This window comes from Aquarana catesbeiana, linkage group LG04 (genome assembly GCF_042186555.1).
Source record: "Aquarana catesbeiana isolate 2022-GZ linkage group LG04, ASM4218655v1, whole genome shotgun sequence".
In the NCBI taxonomy this organism is placed as follows: domain Eukaryota; kingdom Metazoa; phylum Chordata; class Amphibia; order Anura; family Ranidae; genus Aquarana; species Aquarana catesbeiana.
In genome coordinates this window covers 552,116,409-552,128,787 of record NC_133327.1, presented here as the reverse complement: position 1 = coordinate 552,128,787, position 12,379 = coordinate 552,116,409, and the positions used below count along the sequence as shown (strand labels likewise).

General features: G+C 41.8%; 1 protein-coding gene across 1 annotated transcript; it reads left to right on the top strand.

Moving 5' to 3' along the window:
• Window positions 1-4,106: 4,106 nt before the first annotated feature.
• On the top strand, window positions 4,107-10,970 carry LOC141140587 (cystatin-like). The gene is made up of 3 exons (XM_073627953.1): window positions 4,107-4,430; window positions 8,847-8,948; window positions 10,809-10,970. The coding sequence occupies exons 1-3, from the start codon at window positions 4,212-4,214 to the stop codon at window positions 10,878-10,880; spliced, it is 393 nt and encodes a 130-aa protein (XP_073484054.1). The 5' UTR covers window positions 4,107-4,211; the 3' UTR covers window positions 10,881-10,970.
• The last annotated feature ends 1,409 nt before the right edge of the window (window positions 10,971-12,379 follow it).

Genomic DNA, 12,379 nt, shown 5'->3' with positions numbered 1-12,379 from the left:
ATTTACCTATCAGTGGTAGATAAAAATCTACCAGCGCTACAAGAGTAAAGTAAGAGTTAAAGAAAACAAATGCAAAAAAATGCAGGCTATCAATCTAGATTGTCATGTAGCCCACCACTGTGGTGTAAATCTCAGCATGCCACTGGAGTCTTCAGCCTAGCCCTGTGTTGAATGCAAGATGTAAAGTTTGAATGTTGCCTTGCCCCATGTATCCTTACATTTCTTAAATTTCTAGTAAACCCAAAAGCAAACATGTATTATATTGCAGCTTACCATTTCATAAATGTGATGGCTCCATTAATTTGCATTTTTTAGGCTTTCTTTCTTCTATTTTCACCCGGCAACCCAGCTAGTAAGTCTGTTGTTTTTCAAAAGAACAAGCTCTCCAACAGATTGCATCAGTTACATCGATGGAGTAAACCATTTAACACTGACAGTGGTACTTACAATGATCAGCTTTTATTTAAATGTAAAACATAAAAATTTAATTTTATGTAAAACCTTTAAAAAAAAAGGGGAAAAAAAACTGTTGCTGTAACTGTTGCTTTATAATCAAAGCAGTAGTTGGAGTTTGGTTTTAATGTGTTAGTGTATTTAAATCTGCCAGTACATCTAACACTCCCCTCCACCCAGACTGACAATGCTGCTGACCAAAGGTGCCCCCTGTGCTCATTCATCCAGAGTGTGGGGGGGGGGTTCTAATACAGGGGTATGTTACTGGCCAGATCACCAGGTGAACACAGAGGGAAAAAAGCCTATAAAAGATAAAAAATGTAGCCAACACATCTAATGATTAGTAAGCTGTAATTAATTACATTCTTGGTTTTGTATTTAGTACCGCTTTTTTCATGATTTCTACCATCTATAATGGCTTCCAATTGAACTTGTTTAATTGTATTTTCAATTTATCATTCACATTCACCTTTTTTGTACATTTTATGTTCTATTTATTTGTCTATGGCGTCTGGTTGTATCAATAGTGTGAATTTGTTTTGATTACAGAAATATGTTTACTGATTTATATTGTGTAGATTATTATGTATATTGTATTGTGGATTGATTAGGTAATCACGTCACACAGATTAGATGCTGATTTTTCTCATTCATAGCAACAATACCAACAAAAATAGTAACTTATGACTACTTACAGGAACTTTTCCTGCATGGACTGGCAGTGGTTCAACAACCAAGCTGTATTGTTTCATTGTGGTATAAAAAGAGGAAGTCCGTGCAAACTATACAGTTTGGCGGGGAAGTATTGATACCAAGGCTGGCTATACACAGTTAAAATTCTTTGGTTGAGCCGGCGGGCTAAATGAAAGAAAACTAAAGCTGACCATAGACAATTCAAATCTCAGCCAGTTCAGCAGCAACCGGACAATATTCTAACCATGTATGGGCAGGGTGAATGTACCCAAGTTGATCAATCGATCAACTTGGTAACAACCAGACTGACAGATTTTAAATGCAATTATTTCAAGTGGCTGTTATCAATGGTGTACTTAGGTTTTGTGCTGCCCTAGGCCTAACTAAACTCATGCACCCCCTAATTTAAATATAACACACCCCTTTCTGTCAAGGCCACATCCCTTCCTGTTTAAGACCCGCCCTATCATCTGTAAGCCACACCCCTTCATCTTTAGGCTCTATCTTTTCCTCTTAGAGCTCCACCTTTTCCTCTATGTACATTAGCACACACAATCACACACCATTCACTCCATACTTACATCAATCACTCCATAATGAAACTGACAGCCACCAGTGGAGCCTATCAGTGGCCACTAGTGCAGCCTATCAGTGGCCACCAGTGCAGCCTATCAGTGCCCATCAGTGCAGCCTCATCAGGGGCCACCAGAGCAGCCTATCAGTGCCCATCTGTGCGGCCTCATCAGGGGCAACCAGTGCAGCCTATCAGTGGCCACCAGTGCAGCCTATCAGTGCCCATCAGTGCCGCCTCATCAGGGCCACCAGTGCAGCCCACAAGTGCCCACAAGTGCCACCTATCAATGCCCACCAGTGGTGCCAATCGGTGCCACCTAGCAGTGCTGCCTATCAGTGTAACCAACCAGTGCTGATCAGTGCCCATTATTGCCATCCATCAGTGCCCATTACTGCCACCTATCGGTGCCCATCAGTGCCGCCTCATCAGCGTACATCAATGAAGGAGAAAAATGACTTGTTTGCAAAAGTTATAACAAAATATAAAAAATTATAAATTTTTTTTTTAAATTTGATCTTTTTAAAAAATTTTTAACAAACAATAAAAACCGCAGAGGTAATCAAATACCACCAAAAGAAAGCTCTATTTGTGGGAAAAAATGATAAAAATGTCATTTTGGTACAGTGTTGTATGACCGCGCAATTGTCATTCAAAGTGCATCAGCACTGAAAGGTGAAAATTGGTCTGGACAGGAGGGGGGGTTTAAGTGCCCAGTAAGCAAGTGGTTAAAAGATGTGCACCTCACACCAGAATCCGCAAGCTGTGCATCACACTCCCCTTAGGGGTTCTCACTCACCAGAAAGATGAACACATCAAGCTTTGATATGTTAACCACAGCTGTTTTCCACGTCATGGAGGGTGTCAGAGCTTGTACTGGATCTCCCACAGGTACTTGGACAGAAAAAAGTGTCTCAAATAGCGTAATTCCATTTTTCTCTCTCGTTTATTTTAAACTCAAAATGACATGTTCTATAAAATCCAGGAATCCATCACCCTCAGAAGAAGCTGGGATGACGAAACGCATCAGCCCGTGACCTTACGGCGACCAGTAGTGACGTTTGCGTTCCACGGTGTCAGACTTTCATGTACCTGACTGATGAGCTCAATGGAGCAGAGGAAGGTCTCCCTTATGTGTCTGACTCGCTGCCCCTGGTAGTGTAAACAGGAGGCACGGCAGTGCAGAGTGGTATGAGAGCCTGGCGGGTAGTTACAGGAAAGGCAGCTCTGGATCCCAGATGCGGTGGGGATGGTAACCAACCGAACAGCAGACAGGCAGGCAGGTACACAGGCAAATGATGCAGAGCAGGAGCAGAGCAAACAGGTTGGGTCACAGGCAGGGTCGGCAACAGACGGGCAATGAGGTACCAGGGGAGCAGACGGGTTCAGAGTCAAAGGCAGGCCGAGGTCAGGTGCGGGCAGAAGACAAGGAGAATCCAAAGGGCAAGCCGGGTCGTCAGGAGATCAAACGTACAAGACAGGTAAACAGGAGCAAGGGTCACAGGGAGCTGCAGATCAGACAGCACCGATCCAGAGTGCACCTCCAATTCAAATAGGCTGATTGGCGCCAAGCACCGCACGCGTACGCGCACCAACGCGCACCAATGCGCACAGGCGTACACGCACCAGCGCGCATAGGTGCAGGCGCACTAGTGTTGATCCTTGGTGTGCTGGCAAGTATCTACATAGTGTGCACAAGAGCATGCGCACTGGCGCGCACAGGCCTGCATCAAGGCGGCCAGTATTGCGTCTGCCACAGGAACTTTCCTGACACACAGCCAAAAAGAGACAACCCGGAAGTAAGCGGTGGACGCTGTCTTCCTTCGTTTTGTGAGTCTCGTGGGTCCTGCGCTGTGTAGAACGCCTTTTTGAATGCTGATAATTTTAAGTACTGATTGACTGATAGAGTTTATGGAACATGTCATTTTGAGTTTATTTGGTGATTCTGGTGTGAGGTGCACATCTTTTAAACCACATTAGGACCACCATCTGTGTCTTCCTGAACTTTTATCACCATCTGTCATTCTTCGATTTTCTCATGTGCCATTACCATATGAAAGCTGGTCATAATAAGCAATGACAGTAGTGCCGCTTTAGTAATCAGAGGTACCTTTTGAGTATATGTGGACATTTACTTTATTGTATGGATTATTTTTTAATGTCTGGAGATTAGCTTTAAAGTAGAATACAACAAGATATACTGTAAAGTAAATATGAACAACTCAGGCTTTCTGGAGCCAGAAGGGCAGTTTGATTTCATTAAGGATTGGAGGAGGATATGTTAAGCCCTCTCTGACATTTGTAAATGTTTCCATGGATAACCCTCATAAACTGCATGCCAAACATGTGATTCAGAAGAATGACTTGGCAAAGTACTAGGATCCCACAGCATAAATACTGCAGGGTCTGCCTCCCTTCAAAACATTTGCACACGGCAATTTAGGATCAGACTTGAACACTCAGAAAAAGAACTAAGAAAGAAGAACCCCTCAGTATGAATATGTACTGGAAGGTGTGCATAGTGCTCACATTGGCTTTGTTTGTACAAGTACATGCACAGGCACAGAGAAGAAAACTTGGAGGCTGGAATGAAATTAACGAGGATAATCAGGGTGTCCAGACTGCTTTGAAATTTGCAAAGGAAGAATTCAACAGAAACAGCAACAGCGGATACATCATCAATATCAACAAGACTAAAAAACTCATGAGACAGGTAGGTGTGTGTTTGTAATCTGTTCTGAATAAATTATTTTAATTGGTGCAGTGACAAATATAATCAGGAATTCTCACAAATTAAGGTATTTGTTTCTTGTCTTGAGATATTTTAGATAATAATCCATGTTATTTTAAAATTTGTATTTGTTGCGTGACCTTAAGTATATGTATAGTAAAAGCTTTCTATTAGTTTTGGATAGAGTGCGGAAGGGTCCATTTTTTTTTTGCTGACTGTGTCCTCTTGGGGGGACTTCCCTTTACTTCCTGTCCCAAAGATGCAACAAGAAGTAAAGGGTAACTTCTAAAAAGTTAGGTTGTCACTGGAACATTGGAAGACTAACACTGTTAGTCAACAACTGTTAGTGAACATGGCTTGTTCTGGTGACAACTCTCAATGATGATTTCTCATCATTTTCTATTCCAGTACTAATGGTCAACAGAGCAGGTACAGAGGGTGAATCTACCTAGTGGGGACAAAGTTAAAGAAAAAAAACATTTTGACTAGATACATTAAGGAAATATTACTGAAAGAAACATATATGCTGCCATTATTGACCTTCTTCGTCAGCTCAATGCTAGTACCCCAGCTGCCATTCGCTTCAGTACTTTGTGAGTCAGTAACCCAGAACAAGCATGCAGCAAGTGATGTCTGAACAGAGTCAGAACTGATTGATGTGCTCGTTCGGGGTCAAAGGCTACAAACATTAAAGCCATTAGAACTGCAGACAAACCCGGGAGCTAGTATTTTCAGAAATCAGCAGTGACAGTCTCTGTAGCATCCTCTAAGTGGCTTTAACCACTTGACCACTGGAAGATTTACCTCCCTTCCTGACCAGGCCATTTTTTGTGATACGCCCTATGACTTTGGCTTAGTGACTCTAAAGCCAAAAGTTTTTTTTTTTTATATAGTTTTGGATGAAGGGAAGGATTAGAACCCTTGCTGTGTTTTTATTTCTGTCTGTATCGGTGTTGGGAATATTTTCCCTCTCTAATTATCCTTTTTACTACTATCACTATAAAAAGTGGGGAAAATAAAAAATATTACTGTTGTTACTGAAACAAAACCTTACAATGTCAACATGAGTTACAGTAACAACTGTCCATGACTTCAGAGTAGTTACCTCTAACTGCCTATGGTACCTCAAGATAAGAAGTAAAGAGATATCATTTTATCAGGACACACACAGCAAAAAAAAAAAAAATCTCCGCAGAACGAAAAAAAAAAAAAAAGCAATTGGTAAAATAACTTTTAATGCCATCCACCAAAATATATGTAGATGTAGATGTCCCCTTAGTTGAGTTTAAAATTTGATTGTTGACGTGTGAAATTTTGCTAAGCTGATTGTTTTAGGCTAAACAAAATGGAGCTGCCAAATTATGATCTTGTGTTTCGAAATGCACACTCTGAAACTGTCATTCTTAGTCTTTTTTATTACTTGGTGAGTCATTGGTCTACAACAACCATGTTCATGTCAGTTGTGCCAGCACTTTATGAACTGTTTGCTTATTCAAGACTGAAAAGCCAACCTCCCATGATTTTTACTGAAAATACCCAGAAAATGTGCACATTTACACTGACCACCCCAAATATGACATAAACTCATAATATGTGCTAATACCATTAATATTATGTAGCCGAGCACTAGGCTGCAAGGGTTAAGTCCTGACTTTATCAATAGCTATTTGTTCTTTGAAAGCAATCTGTCAAGCAGGATTTACTGGTACCTCCCATCAGCAAGGGGAGCGGGAGTGTTGGCAGTACCTGATGATTGTGAAGCTGTCCGCAGTGGATAATGGGACTTGAGGTCTGTACCAGGAGAGTTACTATGTGCCTTTGTTACCAAATGAACAACAGGTCCCCGAAGGGCTTGGAAGCTGGGAGGAGAAAGAAGCAGTATCTTCCTGAGCTGCTTTTGGAAATACGTGGCCTTTTGCTGAGGGCAGTGCTGCGGTTAGAGCTGAGGCGTAAAGTAAACCACTGTAAGACGAGGGAGAGAGAGAGCACAGAGCTGGGATTGTGCTACCACCATTATGAACTCTGTGCTGTACTCACATCAAAGTAGTACCACTGGGTGAGCTAAGGCATGGAGCCACTCTGAACAGGGGCAGAGGATTCCTCCACAAGTGGTGGCCATTTCCAAGCTGTGTCGTGGAGTCTGGTGAAATAGCCCTGCGGCCATGACTTACTGCCACTAGAGAGACTGAGCCTTTAGAAACTACCCACCTAGCTGTCCCATAGCTTGTTACCGCCTGCAAGCTTTGCTGTGACTTTTACTTATGACCCCAATGGTATGATTGGGCCGCAATGCTAGCCCGCTAAAGAGTTAGGACCAACGACTGACTATATACAGTTGTCATATATAGACCTTTGCTAATTACTTAGCAGTTCAGAGGTACCGCACAGGGAAGTCACATAGTACGTAATCATACCTTGGGTGCACCCTCAGTAGTTGCAAAATCACTGTTTTCAACACAGTTAATGTTCATTTTCATGTTCAATGTCTAATACTGATCTTGCTGGACTTTGTTAAAGGAAAAGTTAATTTTTGGGAACATGTTACATCTTTCACCCTTTTTTAGGGTGGAACATGTAACATGTTCTTGGTCCTGCAGTGTCTCCCCAATCCGATGAATCTAGCAACAGCATTCCTCCTCTCTAACCACGGAGCCAGCAGGAATCTTGGGTGGAGTGGTTGGCAGTTGGTACCTAAGGTTAGGGTGGGAAGAGGAAAGTTTATGCACTGCTTATAATAGGTTGGAGCCAACTCTTGCTAACACCTTGCCCCCATCAGGTTACAGACATTAATGGACAGGAGTGGGGAGTAACAGCTTTACAGGCAGTCTTTAATTCAACAGTTGCCAACCCTAGCTCTAGGTCACTGACACTTTCCACCCGGTTAGATACAACAACAGGGGTATTATTCTGTTGGATTATTGGATATGGAATGAGTTCTGAAAAAATGCACTTTTAGTGGCTCTTAAATCTTGCCTTGCTATTTTTTTCATGTTTCAGATTTACTTACAAACCTGGCTGAATTTCTGGATTGCACAATTGTTTCTTTGCCACCTTTCCTGATCTTTGCCTGTGCAGGTCACAAATCTGCCTGAATGAGATCTGCTTTCATCACAACAGGGGAATGATATTTTGCTTTGTATTAGGGCCAATTTTTTTGCAGACAAGCAGAGGCAGCTGCTTGTTTCTTTTTTTTGTTTAATAATAGCATGAAGCACAAGGCAACAGGTACACTTAAACTCCTATCCTCCCCAGCTTCACATACAGTACTATATTTATTTCCCCCCCACTGATCCACCTCATAGCAGGGAGTAGTTGTTGTTTTTTTTTAAAGGTTTCACTTATCCAACCCCTAGTGCTGAAAGACATGAATGTTGGTATCCAAATAAAAAAAAAGGGCTCACCGATCCCTTTGCCATTGGGATACTATGGGGATACCAACCTGCATGCCTGGTGTGTTGGGGTGGTTAGTTCTAGGAAGGGGTTGGGGGCCACACAATCTTTTTTCAATAGAAAAAAAAATTACCATATAATTGCTGAACCTGTAATAAATACAAAAAAAAAATCCACCTTACAAATTAAATAAGCACTTTAAAATGCATATTCCCCACTCCATACCAGGGAATATTGATGGACAATTGTGCAAGGTCAAAAAGAGACGAAGTTCTGAATGATTTAAAATAAAAGCATAGCCAGACAGCGCTGGGACTTCAAACACTTATGTGAGCTCCAAGCCAAAATGGCATCAATGCAAAATTGAGAAAGTATACCATGATAAAGGGAGTAAGCTGTGGGCCCCTGAAATGTGTTGGCTATTTATGTGATGTAGAACCATTAAAATATTTTGAACTCTACCTTCTAGGCTTGGCACCCCTGCTGTATTTGTATGTTGTGAATTTTTGAATGATTCTACATTTGCCTATTGAAAACAAGTATAAGTAGTACAGTTATAAAACATGTTTCCAGTCAAAGAGGAGGTGAAGTGAATGTGGTCAATGTCGTTTTATGCTATTTTCAACCAGAGAATTTGCACTTGTAACCACTGTTGGTAAACAGAGTGGATGTACAAAATTGAATCTTGGCAGAATTTACCCTAGGTGTCTTTAGCAACAAAGGGGAGGGCAAAAACCCCTGAAATTTTTTTTTATTTGTGTATTTGTCCCTGTTGCAGGTTGCCCTTTACTTCCTGTCTGGTGAAACTTTGTCAGCAAGACAGGAAGTGAGGGAAATTATCTCTAATAAAACCCCAGATAGCCATAAAATCAGACAAGGTTTCTAATACTTCCCCACTCTATCCAAAACTGAAAAAAAAAGTCTTGTTTGATGTACAATTTAAGTTCTGTGATGACTGTGATTAGATAACTTCAATTTTATTTATCTGGTTTGTTTAATCTGTGTTAGGTGGTTAGTGGCTCAAAATATAGAATGGAAGTTGAAGTTACTATGAGCTCCTGTAACATTGATGATACAGAACCATGCCTCGATGAGATACATCAAACAAAGGTGAGAGCTTGCTGAAATAATAAAATGTTTCTTACTACTAGAATATTATAAATGATGCATGTCAGGTGTCCTGTACTTTAAATAAAGTGACTCTAAGTTGCTAGCATAAAAACGTGAACATTAGAGCCAGCTGTAAAGAAAAGACTTAAAGTGGTTTTAGCCCTTGTTCACACTGAACGTGGGTTTGAAATCGCATGAGTTCAGCTGAACTCGCACAATTTCAAACCCTCATTTCAGTGCGAGTTCGGGGTGATTTGAAAGACATCTGTGTGGGTTCATACACAGATGCCTATTAAAATTGTCCCCGAAGTCGCCAAAAGTAGTGCAGGAACTAATTTTGGAAATTGGTGCGGCGCCGCAAAGTCGGTGTCGCACCGATTGGTAGAGTGCCGTTGCCGGCAATAGGCTGTGGTTTTGTATGCAATGTGACCTGTCAAATCACACGTCAATTTGCATGGGGGCTAAAGGTTGAAGGTTTTTTACCTTCATGCATTCTATGCATGAAGGTAAAAAACCTTCAGTATGCAGCTCCTGTAATACATACCCGATCCCGATCCTGATCCAGTGATGTGTACGAGAGCCATTGGCTCACGCTGCTGTCAATTACATCCAGTGAGCCAATGAGGAGAGAGTGGGGGGGTGGGCCGAGCCCCGTTCTGCGTGTCTTATGGACACACAGAGCAGGGTTCAGGAGCAAGTATGCACAAATGCCCCTCTAGCAAGCGGTTTGCTAGAAGAAGAGGAAGAGCCAGGAGCGCCGGTGGGGGACCCCGAGAAGATCAGGATCGGGGTTGCTCTGTGCAAAACCATTGCACAGAGCAGGCAAGTAAGATGTTTGTTATTTTATTTTTTAAATAATTTAACCTTTAATGTCACTTTAAAGAGACACCGTCACCATTTCAATGCAAGACAAAGTTATAATGTCTTTGCCTAATGAGTACTTCACTCCTTTTCCTCTGCAGCTGTCCACAAGGTATGGTGCTCTCAGGTATGAAAGAGAATGTGACTTGCTCCCCTCTGTGACAGAGCTCTGAACTTCCAGTTCCAAGCACTGTCACATGACTGGAGGAGGGACATCACTGCTATCTAAAGGCAACACCAGTCATTTTAGTGGCATCTGCAGAGGAGGAAGGAGCAGCTGGGAATTTAAGGTAAGGTGAGCAAAGTGGGATGGGGGTGCTTTGCAGAAAAAACTCCCCCATGCCAAAATGCTGCATGAAAAAAAAAACTGTGGTTACCCTCAATTTCTGGGATGCAGGAGGTGACATCACCATCTTCCAATGAGATCCAGGGGAATGCAGAGTAGCCTAGGGCCCCTTTCACACATATAGACCGTTTGTCCTTTTTCATCGGGTGGAAAAGCGTGTGGAAAACGGACATCAATGCATCTCTATGGAAAAACGGATGTAAATGGGTGATAATCCATTCACATCAGTTCACATCTGCCTCCAATAACATCCGTTTTTTGGAACGGATCAGTGCCCTTTTTTTCTTCCATTAAAAAAACGGATCGGACGAAAAACAGATTTTGCATTAAAAAATGTCTCTAAGACTCTAGTGGTTAAGGACTGTAGCTGGAGGATATGAAAACAGATGGAAAATGGACGGAAACGGAAAATGGATGACAAACTGATGTAAACTTCATCCATTTTTTCTTTGAAAAAATATGACTGAACTGATGAAACGAGCGGTCCGCATATGTGAAAGGGGCTAAATCTCATAAGCTGCTGATTCAGCACCAGTGCTTGATGATCTTCTTGTGAGGTCAGACTACTCACTATAGGGTTTAATAGGTTTTCTCTGAAGTCAATATATGAATTGTGTAGACTTTTAATGCATTCTCTCTCCATATTTCCACAGATATGCAGATTTGAAGTTTATTCTGTCCCCTGGAAAAATCAGATAGATCTATTGAGCAGTTCATGCAAATAGAGAAGATTGATCCATGTAAAAAAAACTCTTGGATGGCACAAAAAATAATTTGTCACATTTATCTGATCAAATAAAACACTCTATAAAATACTCTTCTCGTGTGGTTTATTGAATTACAGTAGACTTAAAAGCTCACCTCAAACACCTAAATACAGTTTTATAGGTTTGTTATTTTATTTAGCCATTCTGGTGGTCCAGGAAACTGGACCTTACTGCAAAAATCACTGCATAGTGTATAGTTCATTGTTTTAGCCTGGCCCTGCACAAGTCTATTACTGGAAAAATCCCTGAAATAGAAGTATAATACTTACCTGGCTGGTTCGAATGGGCAGAACACCCCCCCGGTTCTTCGATTTGCACCAAAACATCTCGAACAGGCAAAAGGTTCTACCGAACATGCAAACTATATTAAAGTCTATGGGACACGAACATGAAAAATCAAAAGTCCTCATTTTAAAGGCTTATATGCAAGTTATTGCCATAAAAAGTGTACGGGGACCTGGGATACTGCCCTGGGGGACATGTATCAATGCAAAAAAAGTTTTTAAAACAATCATTTTTAAAGGAGCAGCGATTGTAATGATGCTTAAAGTGAAACAATAGAAATGAAATATTACTAATAATAGACACGATAATATCGTGTCTGGGGGGGGTCCCCTTATGCCCCATACACACGGTCGGACATTGATCGGACATTCCGAACAACAAAATCCTTGTATTTTTTCCGACGGATGTTGGCTCAAACTTGTCTTGCATACACACGGTCACACAAAGTTGTCCGAAAATCCGATCGTTCTGAACGCGGTGACGTAAAACACGTACATTGGGACTATAAATGGGGCAGTAGCCAATAGCTTTCATCTCTTTATTTATTCTGAGCATGCGTGGCACTTTGTGCGTCGGATTTGTGTACACACGATCAGAAATTACGACAACGGATTTTGTTGTCGGAAAATTTTATAGCCTGCTCTCAAACTTTGTGTGTCGGAAAATCCGATGGAAAATGTGTGATGGAGCCTCCACACGGTCGGAAATTTCCAACAACAAGGTCCTATCACACATTTTCCGTTGGCAAATCTGACCGTGTGTACGGGGCATTAGTCTGCCTGTAAAGTAACGCATCTGTGCGATGTATAGAACATGCTGCAGCAACACTTACATTTCTAAAGGAAAAAGTGTAATTTAATTTGCTTGTGGCTGTAATGTACTGCCGTCTCCTGGCAACACAGATTTAAAAAAATGAAAAAAAAGCCAAAATGTAAAAAAAAAAAATGGCGTGGGGCCCCCCCAAATCCATACCAGACCCTTATCCGAGCATGCAGCCTGGCAGGTCAGGAAAAGGGGGGGTGAGCGAGTTCCCCCCCTCCTAAACCATACCAGGCCACATGCCCTCAACATGCAGGGGTGGGTTCTTTGGTGCAGGGGGGGCTGTGCGCCCCCCCACCCCAAAGCACCTTGTCCCCATGTTGATGGGGACAACAGCCTCTTCCCAACAACCC